General features: G+C 37.7%; 1 protein-coding gene across 2 annotated transcripts in view; it reads right to left on the bottom strand.

Moving 5' to 3' along the window:
- Nucleotides 1–21,448, bottom strand: part of CDK6 (cyclin dependent kinase 6) — a 140,902-nt gene that overhangs the window by 65,981 nt on the left and 53,473 nt on the right. For both annotated transcript variants that reach the window (XM_052802164.1, XM_052802175.1), the window contains exon 4: nucleotides 17,332–17,499. In XM_052802164.1, the coding sequence (XP_052658124.1) occupies nucleotides 17,332–17,499 (168 nt within the window). The remainder of the gene's footprint in view (nucleotides 1–17,331; nucleotides 17,500–21,448) is intronic.

The raw sequence follows: 21,448 nt of genomic DNA, 5'->3' as shown, positions 1-21,448 counted from the left end.
CTCAGTTTGGAATGAATCTAAGAGGTTTTGAAAGATTTATACATTTTACTTGCTAATAGTGTGAGGGTCAGATTACACTTGCGGTGTATCAACTGCAGGAAAAGTAAGTTCTGCGTAAGCATAGCAGTTCTCCCCTCAGACAACTTGGTATGTGCACACTGTCCTGCACACTAATGATGTAGAGAAGGGTAAATAATACCTCCCTAATCCCTTCCTGGTGAATCCACTATTGATAATAAAATTTCTTTAAAAAGGCGAGGGCTGGAGCTATCAGGCAGGTCTGGATGACAAACATCACTCAGAATAGAAGGGAAATGAGAACTTGTACACATAAAGTAAAAAAAAGAAATAATCAAAGTCTGGGGAAAAAAGTATCATCACTCGTAAATTCTAAGAACATCTGTAGTTTTTGTCCTTGCTTTTCTGTGAGTTAGTGGTAATGTCCAAGACTACAGAAGGGGATAAATCTGTGCATACATTGAGAGTTAGCCACATACGACTCCCATTTTCAGAACTTGACGGTTCGATAGCGGAGCAGTGCAGTAGTCAATCTGTGAAATGTATCTATACGTAGAATATGCTCAGAGCCTTCTCACAGCACGGTGGGAACTCCACCCCCCTTAGGGCCTCAAGAAATCTCTGCAGGGTAAATATATAAGCTGATGTTGTAAACACAAAGTAGAGAGAGACAGAATTCAGGAAACTCAGGCTAAGTTCAGAAGATGTTTACATTCACTATAAAAATCTGCAGACAGTGTTTACATTGTGAGAGGCTTTCTTCTTTTTTGGCTTAATACAGACTCTTTATCCAAACTTGTCAAAACTTAATGTACATACTTTCTAATTTTTTTATCTGAACTTAACCTTACGCAAACATATTTTTTTTTCTTTGATTCAATTTTTTTATCTAATGCTGCTTTTTAAACAGTTGCATCTATTAGTGCCTACCTTGAATTTAATTTTATAACATGGAAATGTCACTATTTCAGTTGTTTTGCTGATAACTGCAGTTATGGATACATTTTCATTTTTATGCAGCAATGATCGTTGTGTTAGTGGATCTCAACTGGCTCCTATAGTTTTTAAATGATGTACTCAAAGTATTACTCAACAATGTCTTTCAATGTTACTTCATATTCTTGAACTGTGGTAAGATTTTTCATTTACTCTTGCATTAAAAAATGGTCAAGGCCTTGAGAATTTTAACATGTTATTTTGACACTGTTGTGTTAACACTAGGGAAAAAAATAGAGGTTGTATTCTACAAAGCACCTGTGAAAATTCTGTGGCCAAAGCCCGTGAACTGGATAGGCACTTATATCGATACCAATTCCAAAGGTCATTGCTGTTCTCTGTATACTCCACTCCTCCAAAGCAGCTCGAATATTTGTTCAGAGAAAGTGTCTGTATTTTTCTAATAGAATATGAAAACCTGGAATGAGATCCTGGCCACAGTGAAGTTAAAGGGATGTTTTCCATTGACTGCATTGAAGCTAGGATTTCATACCATGGAGATTCAATAATAGTGTGCCAGTTCACTATCAGCAAAATTTGAAGCTAAAACCAAAATGGAGTAATTTTCTTACTCCACATTTTTTCTTCTTCATTTATATCAAAGGATCCTTGCTAGTCAAGTGACTACATCCAGAGATACCAAGCTTCGTGTTTAAAACTTAGCTCATAGTATAAATTCAGTTTTACTACAAACTCATGGTTTTTATATTTTCAGATATTGATGGTAATACAAATGACCCTGATTTCTGTTGAAAATTATTCACTTATCCCATATCTGACTTGAATTCATCTGGCTACAGTGTATGTCACTGTCTGCTTTTAATGAAATTATGGTTCAAACCATGTTTAAAGCTCATAGACAACTTCCCACAAACCAGAGAAGTCCATAGTTGAATAACAATTTTTTTTCACTCTGTTCCATCTACATAATTTTTTCTCTGGAAAATCTAGTTGCATTTTTTATAAACCGATTTTTTTTTTTTTCACAGACTGGTGAAAACTAGATTTCTGGAACTAGGTTATACACAGACTTTGGTCCATTTAACAAGGTCAGACAGTTTATTCTTGACCAAATTCTTTCCCACTGTAAAAAGGTAATTTTAAATGCCACATTCCAAAACCAGTGCCAGTAAGTCACTGAAGCATATTTTCCCACAAGAACTGATACCGTGCCCAGGCCCCTCCTTATTTAATTCTTCTGGTGTTTAAATTACATAAGGTGCAGGATGTCTTCAGTGTCACAAATCACTTAAATCTATCCATAGCTTAGTAGCACTGAATCTACACAGTGCCAGCTGTGTCTTTATTAGTTCAAATAGTCCCATTCATTTCAAAGCAGTATTGTCTAAGCAGCATCAGACAGCGAAAGAGAAACAAAAAGACAATTAAGTACAAAATTTAAATATAAAATAAAAATAACCCAAATGCAAAATATTCACTTGATTTAAAGACAGAGTCTCTTATTCACCTTATAAATTGACTGAGTTCGATGAAGCCATGCTGATTTATACCAGCTGAAGTATGTAGCTATTATGACCTACTGCAACAGCTATGAGAAAATGTAAACCAGTGAAGCACTTTCAATTTTTAAGCTATGTTTCCAAGCTGGTTTTCATTTTATGGAGCTAGAATATAAATATGTAAACAAAATTAAGGAAAATACCATTACATTACGAAGATACATATCTACCTCTGATCCTCTCCGTTTAGATGTTATACTGAGCATGATTTGAGACATGTTTTTCCTTAATGTAACATGGCACCCAAACTAACCCAGCATATTAAACTGCACACCAAGATTTTAAAATTTTCTAGCAATCATCATCTGCATTTTAAGAATGACTTGATTGGTTCTGTCCTTGCAAATGCAATATGAAGCAGAATATGTAAGGATCACGTGAAAAAAGTATATCCAAATAAAGCAGTGTTAAAAAGCATCAGCTAAATCTTTTTCTGAGATGTATTGTCATTGAAATCACAGTACCAGTGATGGAAGCATATTCTTTGAAGTAATCAATAATATATTTGCAAGGTAGCCAAAATTGCACTGCCTCTAATGAACATAGAAATATATGAATATAGTGAATTAGTGAATATATGAATATAGTGAATATTAGAAGAAATTTACTCAAGTATTCACATTGAAGCTGTTTAAAAATACAGAATAGTCAGGAAAAGTGTGTTTGATTATACTTGACTCCAACGGAACACCTGAAAAAGTACCCCCCCAAATTAAAAAATATTCAAAAGTTCTTCCATCTCTTTTTTTCACTGGAATTTCAAAACCTTCAATGTGACTCTATGTGCTCTAACATGAAATCCATGCCATGCTCTTCTCTTGCACTTGAAGAACTCAGGCACACTATTCAACAGAAAGCACTTCAAAAAACCCAGAAACAACTGGGTTTCCCTGAATGGTCTTAAAATTTTGTGAAAAAACTACTTGTTTTCCATACTTTGTAATGAACCCTGTAAAAGAGCTAAAAATTTTGTTCGCCATCACCTAAGACGTGCCAGGCTTTATGCCAGGGTAAACTAAACAGCTAGTTTGCCTGTTCCATGGAGGCATTCAGTAGAAGTGGTACTTGTACAAACTAGCACTTAGTTTGCATCTATCTCAATGTTATTGATATTCCAAGTGGATTAAAAAATATTACTTAATTATTCTCTGAAAACTATTGCCATAAGTGGTATTATGAGACATTCATACTACTCTAGAAAGCCTCAAGTGATATCCCCAAAATATTATACACTGGCAGTTCCTGCTAGCTTTTATATTCAAGCTCATACCTTACTTCTAGGGGTAGTAAGATTCTCACAGAATTAGGCCTTCCATTTTCTTACACCCAAAATCTTTCTGCTATGTATATAACAATGTATACATAGAAGAAAAACATTCCGTGTTTTTCAAAGACACAACCACCTCAGGCTATATTAGTTTACAGCGTCTTCTGCCTGAAAATGTAATCAAAACAGGGGACTTACTTAAACACTTAATTTTTTACAGGCTAGGTGAAGAGGGGCAAGAGGATATGAAGTGATGATGGAAGTCATGTATTTCTTTGTTCTGCTTCATAAATAAGGTGTAGAAAATCCTGTTTTTCTGAAAAAAACAAACAGGAGGATATAATTTTCCCCTAGGACTTATTCCAAATACTCCACCCAGAAGCTCTCAGCTTTCTCAACATTTTGTTATATATGTTCTTATTGATGTCTGTGTGTGTCTTGTGTGTGGGCATATGTATTTGTGCACCGCTTCCCATTGCTTCTTTCACTCTCACAGATATCTTCTCAAACACCACTGGCTCTTCTGCACTTCCATTCAGATATCAGTCAAACCTGCTCACCCACATAGCTTAGATTCCTAACTGGCCTTGCATATGTCATGTATTTTGGGTGGTGGTTGTTACTATTTCAGCTATATATTCCAGAAAAGTGCTTAATTGCTTTTACAGATTTATCCAAAACATATCACTGCTTTTATGCTTCAATTAGACTTCATTTCACCGGGAGCTGTCTCAGCTCTGCCTATACCTTGATGGAACCCTTGATAGTGATGTTCTTTAAGACTCACCAAGAGCCCAAATGGCAATGGTATCAGGACTGACTTGGGCTGGATTCATCTCAGCTGACTTCAGATCTGAATATCACGTAGATGTTCACATCTGAACTTGTCACCCTTGACAGTCAGTGGAAAGAAGTAGGTACTTTTAGAGTCTGATTATCTGACCTATGTTAACTGTCTTCTTTAAGCTGAGGTAACTCATTCTTCACTTTACTGATTACACTGATTAGGAGATCTCCTTTGTTTAATTCTAGGCTACTTAGTGGACTAGCTTAGAGTTAGATGTCTACACTTGGTCAGATAAGTCTCACTTACAGTATTTCTATGTCAGGAGATATTCATACAGCCTTCCAAGTCTCCTTAGAGTTTTTCCTCCTTGTTCAATTTCCCTTCAACTATTTCTCTGATATCCCCAAGAAATGGTTTTTGCTTTTAACAATAATAGGTTGTCTGGGACGCAGGGACACACCTTGACAGTTTTTATCCTAATTGGGAATGTATCACTACTACTGTTTTTTCAACTTTCTTTTGGCAGCATGTGTATATATTTGATAGGTGCTCAGTGGGGATTGGCTGGACAATGCTGAGTTTACTATAGGATCTACCTATTGGCTTCCTATTCAGCACTCCATTTATTCAGGTCAGCATTGAACAGTAGTACTCTCTGAATTTCTTCAGTATTGATTTTTATTCCCTAATTCCTCCAAGCCCTCTGGGACAGTATCAACCCCTCCCTTTTAAAAGCTTTTGCACATGTTATAAGCCATTGAGCCTTTTTAATTTAAGAGAGATTATCACCAATTTTTCCTCAGAAAGATGTGAGCTCTTCCAAATTAGGACAATTTCTGTATCAAGCAAGTGGTCCAAATCTCTCTGATTCCTGTCAGAAGAATCATGTTTCCTGCAGATCCATGCAGTGTGCATGACATAAATGTAGATCATTAGCTCATACCTAGACATAATGAATGCTGAGGCACACTATAGCTTTAATGACCAGGTCATTTACCTTAAGTACCTTAAGTACAGCAGATGAATCTGCAGAATAGGAGAAAGAAATACTGTGGGCTGCCTTTTCCACTAGCTAGACAACGATGTCTTTGTCCCAGCCAAAGACCTTTTGCTCTTAATTGCCTCCAAAGTTTTTTTGATAGTGTACTTTCTCCCATCCTTTGGACCTGCTTGACATTATCTACTGCTAACAGTCAAGGTGAAAAACAAGTACTACAGCATTAAGGGTACTATTTATTCATTGTAATAAAAAATAATTCTTTTACATTAAAGATATTAATTTTGGATGTTAGTAGCTATAAAAAATATGGTGCTGTCATTTTCTTCTGAATCATAGCTAAGGGTAAAGCCCAAGAACTAGCGAGGATACATCTCTGTCTCTACATATTTCTTCAAAACTTATTTCTTCTTTCCTGCTGGTCAACAATGAACTAGCTGTTTACATGGCAGGTTTCTATGGTTACAATCTTGCATGGGGCCCACACAGTACAACTTATATCTTTGTTAAATCAAAAAAATATCTCCTGCTTCCTAAGCAGAAAGTCCCTACTCTTGTTATTCCTCTTTTAAATCTAAAACATGACCTCAGAACACAATCAGCATGAAGTTGCAGGTGGTTGCTTTACCTCCTTTTTTGCATCAGAGTTTTCTCCTGTATCTGTGCTTACTAGATTCATTGCTCATGTCTTGTAATGCCAGTTGTTTTTGTTTTTTTCTTTTTATCATCTGTTCTTTGTCACTCAGGCTCAGCAAATGATCAAAGCTCTGATCCTGTTTCAAATCAATCTGAACTTTAAAAACAAAAATGTACTGAGTCTTCAAATAGTATGCAGTCATGCCTTTTTTCTTCTTCTTTACTGGAAAGCTACTACAAGATGTCTATGTCATTACAATAGTTGCCCTGGAGAGCAGAACAACTTGCTGACTGCAAACCAATTGCCCACAAATCAGTTCTTGCATGCTGATCACAAGTTTAAAGGGTATTTTCATAGACTGTGTCTGTAGAACAACTTTGCATTGCATTCACTACAGAGATAGCAAAATCCAAAGCAATCAGTAGTTTATCCACTACTTTAGCTGTTCTGATTTGCACTTGAATTCTACAGACTTCATTTTCAAATTCGGTTTTCCCAGTTTTGCAATGGACAACTTCTGTGTGTATTTCAGAACAATTAAAAGTTTTATAGTCAAATGTCCTGCTTAAGTTTTTTAACGTCTCATTCAGTAACTAATTTATGACCCTTCTGCACATTTCACAGAGCCAGTAATACATTTTAATAGACCAATTTCAACTACTGCTACTCATGTGTCTGACCTAAACAAAAACTCAAGCCACTGCTTGTACCTCCAAGGTCTGACTTTCAGTCTGAAGGAACTTCCTGAACTATATTGGGAGGTTTTGGTATATACTAATATGTCCTGGCTGGTTTTGTATTTTTGAAAGGCATTCTGCAGTCGTCTTCCATGACACTTATATTTAACTGAATTACTTCTTAATCTTGGCATTGATGTCAATTTTTCTTGTTTTATAAACCAAATACAGTATTTTTTCTGCTTACCTACAAATGCAATTTATCAGATCAGAATCTCCTTTTCCATTGCCTTTAAAACATAGACTGTTCTCCTAGAGTTTCAGACAAGCAGATTCTGTGGTAGCTGTATCACCTTCTGATTCCTTTCAGTAAGAAAATATTCAATATCTGTGGCAAATCTTACCGATTCCCAGCGTGCCTTTGGCTTCTTTGCTTTACCTTGATTGCAAAACACAATCACTGCTTATGTGTCTTGTCAGGCTCTGTGGTATCTGCGTGTTGTAAGAATACAAGTGTCCTCAGCTGTCCCTCTCTTCTTGCTCTCTCTAGCTCTTAGTAGTATCCAAGCACACTCAGATTGATGGCTGTCCTTGACATATATATCATGGCCTTATAGCAGATCTGAACAGCTGAGGCCGAGTATAAATTCTGAAGCACCATCAGAGCTGGGCTACCTAGAAAGGCTACCAGAAGTGCTCCTTTCTGCTCCTTTTCCTCACCATTCATATAGAATACAATGCTGAAGTCAGCTTCCCTGGGATTTTCAGTAGGCATTTCTATTATTTGAGCTGAGAAAATGCAAGTCTGTAGGATGTACACTAAGTGAAAAAATTATAAACAGACAGTCTCCTGACAGGTTTGTTTTTACATCCAGGTGTTCACTTTTACTTCCACAGTAGCCTATGTTTCTGCTTACTTTCATGTGCTGGTTTTTCAGCTCAAGTCCTCGTTGCAGGTTATGTCTGTTAGCTGGTTCCAAGTTTATTCAAGCTTTTCTGGCATCCCTTGTTTTATGGAAAGCCTTCTGATCAAGTTTTCAGCAGTCAGGTTGGTTGTCTCATTCACTGATGTGACTTGCCAGGTTCATCCCATTTCCAGATGGGGAACGTTGCAACCAGACTTCCCACTCCATCTGGACTTTTTCAATTTGCTGTCCCAACAAAGATTCCATTTTTGCCTTCAGATCATCTTTCATCCCTATTTGGGAAACATCCAGGTTGTCTGTTCACTTTTTTAGTGGAGAGTATCTCTGTTTTATATCTCATTTTAATTCTCTGTGCTCTCATGCTAGCCCTTATTTTAAATGTAGCCTCCTTTGGTTTATAAGACCAGCTCCACTATTTGCTCCATCTCATTTTAATAAAGCTAAGTAGCTCACCATTCATTTCTTTCTTTGGAACATGATTTTGCTCTGATATTTATGCCAACCCATCTGGCCTGCTAAAAGCTGTTTCCATTCAGGGTGGAGCTCATGAAGTGCATCTCTTTGATAAAGTTGACTGTATAAAGCACATGAAATCTTGAAGGGGCAAATAGAGAGATGTGGAACTGGAATAGATTGCCTCAGTCATCAAGCTCTCTCTCAAAATCAGTTAAATTTCTTGCCTGCACTGGTCCTACTGTAGGCTGCTTCAGAATTTCACTGCTTGTTTTCTAACTTCCTAAAGTTATTTAAGCCCAGTTTAAACTAACTAGTTCTCAGGACTCAATTGTTTTTTTTTTAACTTGTGTCCTCCCTCTCTGGCTCCTTCCTGATGTTTTTAGATATCAGTTGTATCTGCCCCCATGATTCATTTTGTTAAATTAAGTCAGGTTCTTCTTGCCTTGCAGAAAATAGTGTTCCCCCTTCCCTGATCGTTAGACAGAAATCTATCCTTCCCCATGCCTGTTCCTGTCCAAAATAATCTCTCAGTCACAGAGAAACTGGACAGCTCACAGTATTCTAGATCAGGTCTGATCAATTAATTTGTGTTGTGGCATCAGTATTTTCTTATTTCTAATAAAATATCCTACAGGTAACAGGCTAAATTTCCACTTGCTCTTTTCATGCATCTAAACAGTGACTCATAGCCTGCCTGTGATCTCTGCAGCTTTTTAACAAGCTATTTGTAAAGTCCCCCAAACTGAGGAATTCACCTTGTAGCTCAATAGTTCTCTTAGCATAACATATTTTCCTCTGGATTTATCCACTTAATTCTAGAAGATGGGAAGTCTAGAGAAATCTAGTTTAATTCATTGGTGCCCTATAATGGACTGAAATCTAGATAATCTAGGGCTATTATACTTCCACTTTATCAAATGAATTATCTTTTCACGTTTTGCAGGGACAAATGTGTACAGCAATATGTAACTGATTTCTCTAATGCAGGGAGCCAACTACAAGGCCTTGGCCATCTGCTACCATTCAGCATAAAATAACAAAGAATATAATGGAGTTAAATTAAGAATGGGAAATTGAAGGCTGGACATCAAGGAAACTTTCTGAGAGTGATTATATAGAGGTTTTGGAACAGGATCCCATGGGAAGCGATGGAATCCCTATTTCTTGGCACATTTGAAATTAACATGGGCAAAACTTTAGAAATGACATAACAGAGAACAATTCTGCCTGATTCACAAAAGGACTGGATGATTTCACATCTCTTCTGCTTTTGAGCTCCAGAATTCCATGCCAGCAACACTGAACAAGTACTAAATATTGTTAGGCTAAGAGAAACTTCCTCAGGTGTACCTGTACAAGGGAATTTTCAGTTAGAAATACCTTCTAGAGCAGGACTTTGGCCAGTGCACAGAGAAAATTTATGGATACTTCCCTGCCACTGCAAAAACGTGTCAGCGACTCATTCTTATTATATATTAAGCCCTAAGAGCATTTCTGTCAGCACTGTACAGACACCTGCCTTCACTCTGGAATAGCACGAGCTCCAAGGAGAGTATGCTATTTATTTTCTCTGCTCCTCTTCCTTTGGCTGTCTCACATTCAAGTACCAAACAGGCCTATGCCTGCTTACCCTGTGTGCTCTGATAAGAGCATAACCTGAGGCCGTATTTTAGTGTTTCAGGATGGTTTGAAATTATGTGGGAACAGTTTTGTAAATACACAGGGAGCTACCTTGTCAAACAATCAAATTGTTTTTACAATTCAATGCACTCAATTATCTCTGGGAGTAGATGTAAAAACAAACCCACTTAAATCAACAGAAAAATAGTACAAAGAAGATGTAAATCACTGGGTGGGGGAAATGCACCACATATTTTTATATCTGAAAACAGAAGATAGAACTAGGGTCACAGGATAGCAGGATGCTCTTTTATAGTATAGAAAAAATACACAGTAGTAATTTTCTGCCTGCCTTTCCTCCTTTTACAACCTTCCCCCCTCCATTTTTTTAGCAGATTAAGCACAGCCTGTTCCTTATAAATTCAGTTCTTCTACATCCTAAAGTCCATTCACCACATATTTGTATGAAAACTGTCAGTACTGTACCATTACTAAAAATATCTACTGTAGCTTCTTAAGTGAAAGAGAAGAAAAATAAAGATAAAAGAAAAAAAGCACATTTCATTTTATCTTCACATCAACATGTGAAGGCCTATTTGCACTAAGTACATTTTTCTTGCACCAATGGAACTGTACTGCTGCAAACCAATACCAAATTTCACCCAGACGTGAAAACGGAATGTCTCACAAAAGCAGAATTAAGACAAGCCTAAGTAAAACTATCAGGTGTCAGATTTAAAACAAAATAGATTTTCTTACAGTACAGAAGTTAACTGCAGTCCAAAGTATAAATGGTTCAAGAAGTAAGTAGATTAATTTATGGAAGATGGGAACTTCAATTATTATTATAATCAATGATCAATCCAGATACAATCTCCAGCACTGGAAATTGCTAAATTTCTGACTGCTGAAAGCTGGTTCTTATCTCCTTCCTAAGCATCCTCTGTTGGACATTATCCTTTGATAGTGTGCACAGTCAGCCTTTGGTCCAGGCCAGCAGAAACTTCCTTTGTTCTGATATGAACTTTGCTCGACATTGTACCTTTTTTCCCTTTTGCTACCAGCACAAGGTAAATTTATTCTGCAAGGTTGCGCTGGTGCAGCTGCAGGGCTACAAAACATGCTCAGCTTAGTGTGGACAAACTCTGTCATCACATGATATATATTTTAATGTTTGCAGCTCTGAAAAGGAGTTTTCTGGCACAGAAAATATTCTCATGTGGAGCCAATTTGCTTGTTTACTGTGAAATAATTTACTTTCTTTGAAAGATTAAAAGATAGGCTTTTTATGGTTCATGATAAACCTGGGCCTGAATCAGAGCAGAGGGCTGCATTCCCTGCATTCCTGACAGGTCTCGAGGGTGAGTTGTGGCATCAGCTGCAGAGGAACAGCACAGAGCCCTGAACCCAGGCCTTGGCACTGAGGGGGTAAAAAATTCTTCAAACATCAGTATAGATATCCTTAGAAGTTTTGTTAACATCAGATACAGCAAGAGCCTTAAATGAACCAGTAACCAGTTCATCTAACATCTTCAAAACAGCATAAGTCAGCATGAGTTGCGAGGTTTTGAAAAACATTTCCGCCTTTGAGTTAGTTTAGTTACTTGAGTCCTCAGCTGAAGACTTCAGATGTGGTTTTGTAACTGACTCCAACAAATCTAAGACTGTGTTGTCTACGGAGTGGACGACCCCATCTTTCTGCTCACCCTCTCCTGTGTGCCAGTGTTTTCACCCATGTGGCTGTGCAGTGATTTGCATCCTCTAATCCACCTGAAAATGAATAACTACTATTTATGGGGCTCATTTTCAGTTGGACTACAAGGGTGCAACCAGTAATGCCGATGCAAGGGAAGTGATAGGAGCATGTGGTCAAAAGCAGGACCATCCTTTCAGCAGCAGTAGAAATGTTACATCTACTTACGCTGACTGTGAAATGGCACCCTTAGAATATTATCTCTAGGATGTGTTTCTAAAAATAAAAACCTTGCCATAAATCCTCTGTCTCTCTATGAGAGCAGCTAGTACTACTCTTCCAGACTTTAAAGTTTCTTAAGATGGGCAACAAAAATTAACAGCCAGCTTTGAAAATTATCTTATATGATCATAATGATCACAATGTTCATATGCAGATGAATAAAAGAAACTTCTATTCTAATTTCCGAAGTTTGTCCACGTGTATTTCCGTATCGCCCTTTGACAATACTGTGACATTGAGGAATCTGTTTTTTCATTGTTATTTTCATATAAATCTGAGCCCTCTTAGAGAACATCTGATCTGAGTGAAGTCAATGTAAATATATATTAAAATGTTTTTAGCCAGCTGCAGACTTTACTGTCAATATGCTCATAATGATTTTTGTTCTTAAGATGGCTCTGGAGATAAATGACTCATTTTATGTGATGGAAGTAACTTTCCTATAGGGTGTTTGGGAGGATGCAATAAAGATGCCTTCAGCTATCTGAATGTTAAAATACCAGAGAAAATCACTCATTTCTTCACAAAGCCAGATACATGGACTTTTTATGCAGAACGCTCTGTTAGTATGGAAGACAGATTTTCCTTAAATAAGCCAACCAATTTAATCATACCGCATTCCTAAATAGCCACAACCTTTCAGCAGCAGCACTGACAAGCTCAACAACACATATTTTGATCTTCTGCATGTCTGTCTGTGACTCATTTTCCTTTACAGGGACATTTGGGTGGACTGGAGAAATGTACCATGAAGAAAGAACTGGAGATTGGGGCTCAGATCTAAGGTGATGTGCTTCCTCACAACAGTGAAGGCTCAATGCATACCAAAACAATGTCACTTCCGCCTGTCAGAGGGAGGAAGATTTACGCTCCTATCAAATTATGTATGAGAGAAAATCTAGTGTCACTGTACTGATTCCATTAGGATACTCTTTAACACAGCCCAGATTTTGACTTTGATTCACCAGAGGCAGGTGCTTGATTAATTTCCATAGGTCTTCTCCTATGTTTGATGTTAACTGCAAGTTTTAAATAGATTGCTCAATCAATCAGGTCCATTTAGGGATACCCAGAGCATCTCAGGTTAAAGCTGTACTGCAACAGACTCCAGGTCTGCTAGAACTTACCCAACATAGGAATGGACACTGCAAGGTGTGTTATGTACAAATAAATATGTGGACTTTGGGAAGCATAGTATCAGGAAGAGGTGGCCATGAAAAAAGGAAAAAAGAACCCTAAACCAAGGCAAAGCAAAGAAAGTTCTTTGACTGTGCTCTCAACTATCATATTAGCTCAGATGAGAGTTTACATTCACAGTATTTCCTAACAGGTGGCATTTATTAGAAAATTACAAGGCAACAGTGGGCAGAAAACAGGAAAGCACTCATTCCTCTTTGGAAGAAGGTTTTTCTGTTTTTTTTGTTGTTGTTTTTATTGCTGTAACTAATTTATATATTTATTTTTACACAGTAAGCCCAGTTAGTGAAAATTATTTTATGCTCCCTTGCTACTATACCAACAAAATGAAATCCAAGTTCCTGAATGATGTGACATGTAAACCATTTGTGCTGAAGTGACTGCCAGAAATGGATGGAAAGTTTTTATCCTGAAGAAACGCTCAAATAAAATGCTAGCGTAATCTAAAATTATTCACTGACAGTAACTGCGGGATATTTTGCGTCTTCTCTTTTTAATCGACAATTTAGCTGAGTCTAGTATTCAACAACTTAGAGCATCAGCAGACAAAGTGATGTGTTTTCCCTTCTGACGTTCAGTAAATCTGCAAACAAGTGTTTTTTTTTAAAAGGAAGACATAAACCAATTTTGTTTGCATTTCAGGGGAAAAAACCCTATCAGTAGTGCTGCCATCTAAGGGAAAGCACATGTGTTTTCAAAGAAAGTATTATGAGTGTGTTACAAATACTAACATTTTTCCAGTTTCACTCAGATCCTGATGCAGGTCAGGTTTTAAAAGCTGGACAGCCTCAGCTCCACCTAGATGCTGTGATCACAACTGCGTGCACTTATCTCACAGCATTCTCGTGTGCCATGATTCAGCTTCGTTTCCTTTCTTTAAGGCAGTTAGAAGTCAACAAAAATAGATAAATGGCTTATTTCTTTTTCGTAATATAACTTCAGATTTTCCAGAGAGCCACTTGCTCCTTTGCTCAGAGAAAGTTAGAACTGGGTGTCCATTTTTCTGCACCAGGAAAAAAAGTGACAGTTCATTAGCTTTTGCTGTCAAATTCTAAAATTACACATTCACATCAATCCACCTCCTCTGTCCTATGGAGCTTCTCTGTTATCACAAAGCCTATTCAAAATTTCCCCAAGGGCCAAGACCAACACTTGAAAAAGAGTCTAACTTTGTACGAAACCAAAAGCATGCCCTATTACCCACCATCTGAGACACCCCCGCCTGACCTCGTTCTTTCTAGTGCTGTTATTTCAGACGTGTATCAGTTCTCAGTCTGACCACAGCTGGGAGTAGTGATCTCCACCCTGCCCCCCCAAGCCTGCGTAACATTAGTTTGAATCTTTTATTCATTCACTGACAGAAATATCAAGAGGTTTCTTTAAATGACAGCAATATGCCTGATCTGCCAGAAGGATTCTGTGGAAATAACTGGCTATCAGAGAGAGACTGCTTTGATGTTACCATTTTCAGCACCCAGAGTACTTGGGTTGGATCGGTTTTTACTGGATTACTTTCATGGCAAGCTCTTTTTGTCCCATCTGAAGAGTTTCTTTGTGAGCAATGAATGAGGATGCATCTTGGGAATGATCTGATACTTCAAAAGATGATTCTTGTAGTTTATCTTGCAGTAAGTTTCTCTTCTGAAGGAAATGCTGCAGAGCCCTTGTATTGATCGCAACGATAGTGCATGCAATGTGCTTTTTATCACTGGGCTGTCTGCACTATCACTTTTCAGTATAAGTCTGAAGCAAATCCTTGCAAGCTAGGACTTTTATTAATTGATATATGTGTAGATATATGCTGTGTTTTATAATGCAACATTTTTTTCTGCAAACACTTCAAAACAAAGCTGGTCCTGCTGAAGTCAATGAAACTTTACTCACTGCTTGGTGAAGAACTGCAATTTAGACTTCTGGGAACAGTAAAGTCAAGAATATCTTTATGTTTGAAAAACAGACGGTTGATTTTTCTTTAAGTTTTGTTTCCTGTACTGAGTTTTAATGGAGGAAAAACAAAAAGAAGAATTTGCACAACAAAGCAGCTAGACAAAGGTAGAAGTTACATTCAGAAAAGGATAACTGGCAGCCTGTGTCAGCTAGTGCATGTTTAGTAAAAGTTTCTAACCAGCACTCAGTCTGCAGGAGCAATGAAGACTGACATTTAAAACCATACCACATTATCACATTGTAAGCAACACTCCCCTATAGGTTTCTACATACTCAGACAAAAGTTGATTTCAAAGGTGTTAAACACTAAGCTTTTTAAAACCAATAAATTTTTAACTTAAAAAAGCCATGGTCATAGCTAGGTTTTTTTTTAATAAGAAAATAATGATACACTAAGTTCTAAGTGTGAAAGCCATTATTCATGCCTATGCCCATATACTTGATTTGTCATTGGTCACTGAATAACTCAATTATTTTAATACTCTTTAGCATAGCTGCAATGGCAATTGAATGCTTGTGTGAACACAACACAAACTTGCATGTGGACAATCCCTTTAATCTGAACGTCTCTTGTTCACAGCAGTGCTAAGGGTAGTAGCTAATGGGTTTTGAAACATGACTTCTAGCACACAAGTATTAGATACTTGAACATACGTACATCCTTCACATAGCAATTCTGGCAATGTTCTCTTACAAGCAGGTCTTGGTACGTTTTTGCCTCAGTAGATGCACTCTATTTTTGGGTCTTTCGACCTTCATTCCTATGCAGGCTACATGATTATGGACAAACTCCTGCCCAGTTCTGTAGACATTTTTTCCTCATTTTATGCAGAACTTAAAAAATGCCCTTCTGGAAGCCTTACAACACTGCAATTTTAGCTTAAAGAATTTTCTGGATCAATAGAAATACTCACTGAAGCCGTTACTGACTGATAACTGGGAAATGAAAAATTACAGCAGTTTAGGAACAACATTTCTCTCCTTTTCTTCAAAGCTCTGTTTTGAGTTACAACATGATCAATCCTCACCAACCTCAGCAGAGAGATTCTTTCAGCTTTGGATTAGGCTACATCCTAGAGGCAATGAAAAAACCCAGCCCCAAATCACAAGTTTACTTATGCTTTCTGTGATGAGGATATTTTCCTAAGTTTAGCAAGATGATGATATAATTTTCTGTTGCTTCCTGCCTTCACTCACACTGAAGCTGGAACACAGGACGTCATAATTACATCATACAAAGATGGGAAGACTCTTACAGTAACTAATAATAACAACGGATTGCTTTTCATCAACGTGAGCCAGGCTAATTTCTACAATACGATGTAAAATGCGAACCGGAGTCCTTTCAGTTTCTTTTCTCAGCAGTTGTCTCTTTCCTGTCTTTAGCATGATACTGCCGTGGCAGTTGTGATACTCAGAATAGAAAATGGAAACAAAAAAATCCATGAGCAGGCAACAAAACCAAATGACACCCAACATGCATGCAGCAAGGTTACTCTTCAATAAACTTCAGAGCTGTTCTGCCAAGCTAACAGCAGCTGATTCTGGGGGCAGGGCCAGCAAGCATGGAAATGGGGTCAAAAAGCGAGGAGCTGGCAGGTGTCTACCAGCATTAATGCAGGAGAGGGCCAGACCTTCTGGGAGTGAGCTTGTGTCTGGACAACCAGGACAGCTCAAGGACAACCAGGAGAGCTGCTGAGAGAGGCGTAACAGTGGCAGGGGCCCTAGAGATACTGGAGGCGCTCTTTAACAGCTGGCTTGCGAAATAGCTGTGATTTTGGCTGCCAGGTCCACTTGAGCTGCCTCCAGCACAGCCCTATTTGGATCATTCAGTAACATATGGGAGCAAGCATCGAATCCATATTCACAGAGAAGGAGAATCAGAGGCATGACAGTGTGGCATTTTCACAAGTATCTGTGTATTTTTTCAGGCAAGATACCTGGGGACAGCAAGAGTTTTATCTTAAAATAGGTACTTCAGAAACTTTCACCCTACCTGTCTGGCTCATCGTGCAAAAGAAGTCAGTATCATAACAGAAGCTAGACTGATGGAGTTTCAGAAAAGTAGCACATACCTATCCTTCAGTAATCAGTCATGATTTCATTTAGAACCAGTAATCGATTACTTGTACAAAGTAACCACAACAACTTCAATCCTGGCTGGAAAGCAATTGTTTTCGGAGACACAAGTGACTTCAATTGCAGAGATGGTTCTAGAAGCAGCGTTATAATATGGGATAAAAAGCCAGGAACATAGAGAGTAAAGAACACTGCTGCATTAAAAGAAAAATAAAAGCCTCCAGAAACTTACCACTGAGGTAAGAGCCATCTGAAAACTGTAGATTCGTGCAAGGCCAAAGTCAGCTAACTTTATCTGCCCGTTGCTGGTTACAAGGATATTTTGGGGTTTCAGGTCCCGATGCACCACACGATGTGAATGCAGAAAATCCAGTCCCCGAAACAGCTGAAGCATCATATCCTAAATATAAGTAAGAAAGAAATCAGTATGCAATTATCAAGACAAGGTGGCAAACAAGTAAATGCCCTGTCATAATCTGCAAAACTAATTTAACAAATATTGACTTAAATATGTGCATAGAAGATAAAAACAACTATTAATATAAAATGGACAGGATGTTGCCAGAACCAGCTGGCTTGAACAGGTGTCCTTATCAAGTCAATGTGTTGTTTCTAGTTGAATTATTTGAGGTTGATTGGTAGAAGTATAAAGACTGGTCAACATACTTAAAAGATACAGCAAAAGCACATCTGTAAATCCCAGGACAACTTCAAAAGAATGCTGTCCAAGTAAAAAAGATAGATACATAGCAGCTTTTTGCTCTTAACTTTAAAACACACACCACTTTGCCTCTCACAAGTTTATGCTTTGTCCTGCCTGAGTGAAGTGAAATTTTATCATTCACTTCAACAGGCATAAGGCTCTGTTTCAATCAGAAAAGCTGTTTAAATGACAAATTCACCAGAATTTAATGTTTTAGAGGGATAAAGTTTACTTGGCAAACCCTGTTGTATAGAATTTCCTGAACAGGACAGAAACTACCTTTAGATCAAACTTTAGCACTAAATCAGTGTAATAATCATAAGTAACTGTTCTCATTTTCCTTTCTGTTTTGTTATAGTGATGCAATCTTCTATGACATTTCCATAGCTGAAGAAACTTTTTCATCTGTACTCATGTTTTCACATTAATCTTAGTAACGCGAAAGGAATGAACCAACAGACTCAAAACTAAATAGTAGAAATCCCCTGAATTCCAACTTAGAAGGATACCGTCAACTTGAATATTATCTTTGCAAAAATAGGTATTTACAAGAGGGTGCTGCAACAAGTAAGAAATAAAAGGGATAAAGAAAAAGTTTATTTTCTGTATGCACTTGACTTGAGTTCATGAAATTCCAGCTCTGTGTTTGCTGGTGACATATGCCCTTTCCATAAGCCATTTCTCTACATAGCCTATAACTCTGTCTGCCAAACAGTAGTAACAGTGGGCTGCTCATAAAGTAACCAGTTTTTATTTGAAGACTCTGATGATGGAGATATTACCACAGAACTATGGATGCTGTGAGAGCATTTAGTTATTATCACCTCTGAAGGATGGTGGTAAACTGAGAACCCCATTCCCTGTTAACTGATGCCTTTTATTCCCTTTGCTTCCCCAGGAAAAACTGAGATCCGATAATTTTGATAGCTAGTATAATAGGGTTTGCACCTTTAAAACAAACATACAAAGGGTATTGAATCCTCTTGAATTTATATAATTTCCCTTTGCAGTTCAGAAATATGTGGAAGAGCTAGGACTACAGCTCTGCAAGTTTCAGTCACCAGTAGAATTAATACATGTCTTATCTGCTCACTCTGTGCTATTATAACTTAAATCAAATCCCAACAGTCTTTGGATCAGTCTTGCAGACGTAAAGAACATGCCAAGATCATTTAAAGCATGTGGTTATCTTAAGTAGGTACTTAATGGTTTCACTGAATTTGGGCCTAATTTTTTTTATTCCAGGTAGGCATAATATCAGATGAAATAAGGAAATAATTTAAAGAACTTAAGGATTAGTCAGTAGACCCCGGCGAGTCCCTTTTTGGTGACATTTCTGCATCCTACTCATTTGTCAAGTATGTAAACTCATTCCTGCAGTTACCAAACATATCAAGAATATTTTTTTCCCTACAACTGACGTTGGTTTTGTTTCAACTTTCTTCCTCAAGCTCAGCAAATGCAATTCTGCTCTGCTAGTTGCAAGTTGCAAGCAATGTCTTCAATTTCTAAATTCAGAGTCTTCTTCCAGGCACAGGTAAAAAAAGAAAATATTTGAAAATGGAAGCTGGTATATCTTTTCCTGCCCCCACAGGACTCAAAAGATGAATATAATTTACTGAAGTTCTCTTCACACACAAAAAATGAGATGTGCTGCAGAAAAGTGTACCAAGACAGTGTAAATCTAAAAGGTATTAGAAAGAAGAAGAAAAACTGGGGAAAAAAGTGCTGTATTTCCTCTTCCAGGAAATTCAGAGTTAGTCCATACAGGCTATTCTCCAGTATTCATTTTGGAATGTTGATTATGCTCTTTTGCTATCCCTTATAACTTACTATTACATGTATGAACGGATTTCAGTTCAAAATTATCTTGGAAGAACAGTTCAAAGATTCATGTGTGTAAAGAAGGCCACTTCGATGTAAAAAGACCATTTGATATTTGTGGTTCATTATTGTCCTGTTTTTAACTTCTCAGCCAGTTAGAAAAAGAGCAGAAACCAAAATCACATGACATAGGCTTATTATTATGCACTTTAAATACAGAATACCAAATTGTGCAGCTCAGAATTTGATATTTGTTTGCACAAATAGATTTTCAATATCAAAGCAAACAAAAGAGAGAGCTTTGAAATTACTTTTTTATCCATAATGAACGATTAATTTTGTGCTGTACATAAGCCTAGTCAAAAACCATTAGGCCTCACATTTGGAAAATGACTTCATGCTCTTAGCCAGTCACTTGCAAGAAACATCAGACTCAGTCTGGGCTGTGTCTTTTCTTTGATACTGTAACTAGTATCAGAAGATACTAACTTTGCTAGCAAATTGGATAAAGGCCATAAACATGCACAATCCAGATCACTACCTAATTAAATCAGGATAATTCCACTCATCTGACGGACATGCATCCATTTTTGTTAGTGATGATTACCCAGTATTATCTCAATTTCCAAGATCTAGAAATAACTGCAAGAGAGTCTTCATGTGCCTCAGGGATTAGTTTGTTCCATGTCTGCTTTTCCCTGAGAAATTTTCTGTAGTAGCTAGGCATACCATACTTTGGAATTACAGTTAAAATCATATTTCAGAAGTTAATTGAAAAATGATCAATTCTATTTGACAAACAAGAAGATTCATGCCTTCGCAGATTTGAGGAACAAGTTCTAATGAGTAATCTATCAGATGTTCTTTGGATGTTGTATGTTTACAAACATAGATACAGAACAGCGCCTGTTGTTTCAGATTAGAGATTTCTGCCATGCTTCTAACATCACAAAACCTACTATGGTTGTTGCCCAAGTTGAAGATATATACATTATTCCACTGTGATTACTTTCAGATAATCATGGCTTTACAATGTTTTCCCTTTTCAGGCTACATTTTCCATGTGGTCTATGCACAAATCCAAAATATTTACCCGTAACTCAGTTGAAAACTGAGCTATTCGGGGATGTAATGAACAAATACACTTTCCTTAGAGGCAAATATCTTAGTAGCTTTAGTTTTGTAAAAGCCTCATAATGGAAACAGTTAGGAGCAAAATTTGTTATGGAAATGCTGCATCTTTTGCATGTTCCGCCATATATGGTATCGGTGATGGCATTGCTCAGTCTGATATTTACTGAATTTATCAGCACTGAATGTCAGGACCAAATTACGATGAACTTTTCAAGCAATACCATATTATGTCATGAGTCTCAGTAATACACAGAAATATGTCCTGCATATTCTGCCTCAGGCATCAGCGAGGATGGGGATAGGCTTTGAGTTAGGCTGAGCAGCTGCTGTTGCTGCCTCTGCCAAAGGCCGGCTTCACGGCTCACATTTCCAACTCAGGGGCAGCAGGAGCAGAAAGCCTTGATTTCCTACAGACTTTTGTCTCCTCCTTGTCCTATCCCCTCTTGACTCTATGCTTCACTGACCCCTCTTAACCCTCCTCCAGCTTCTGACCCATAAATCCCTTCCAAGCCATTGGTTTTCAAAATACCACTCTGATCCTTTAAGAGTCACCCACCATCTTGACTTCCAGCTAAAATATCTGTCAATTGCCTGCAGTAACTTACCTGTTGTTTAACACCAGCCAGGTTCTCGGGAGTACTCTGCCTGCCTAATCCAAACGAGGATGGCATGGCTGTCAACCAAATAA

Source organism: Harpia harpyja, chromosome 1, assembly GCF_026419915.1.
Source record: "Harpia harpyja isolate bHarHar1 chromosome 1, bHarHar1 primary haplotype, whole genome shotgun sequence".
Classification (NCBI taxonomy): Eukaryota; Metazoa; Chordata; class Aves; order Accipitriformes; family Accipitridae; genus Harpia; species Harpia harpyja.
This window is presented reverse-complemented; position numbering and strand designations above follow the sequence as displayed.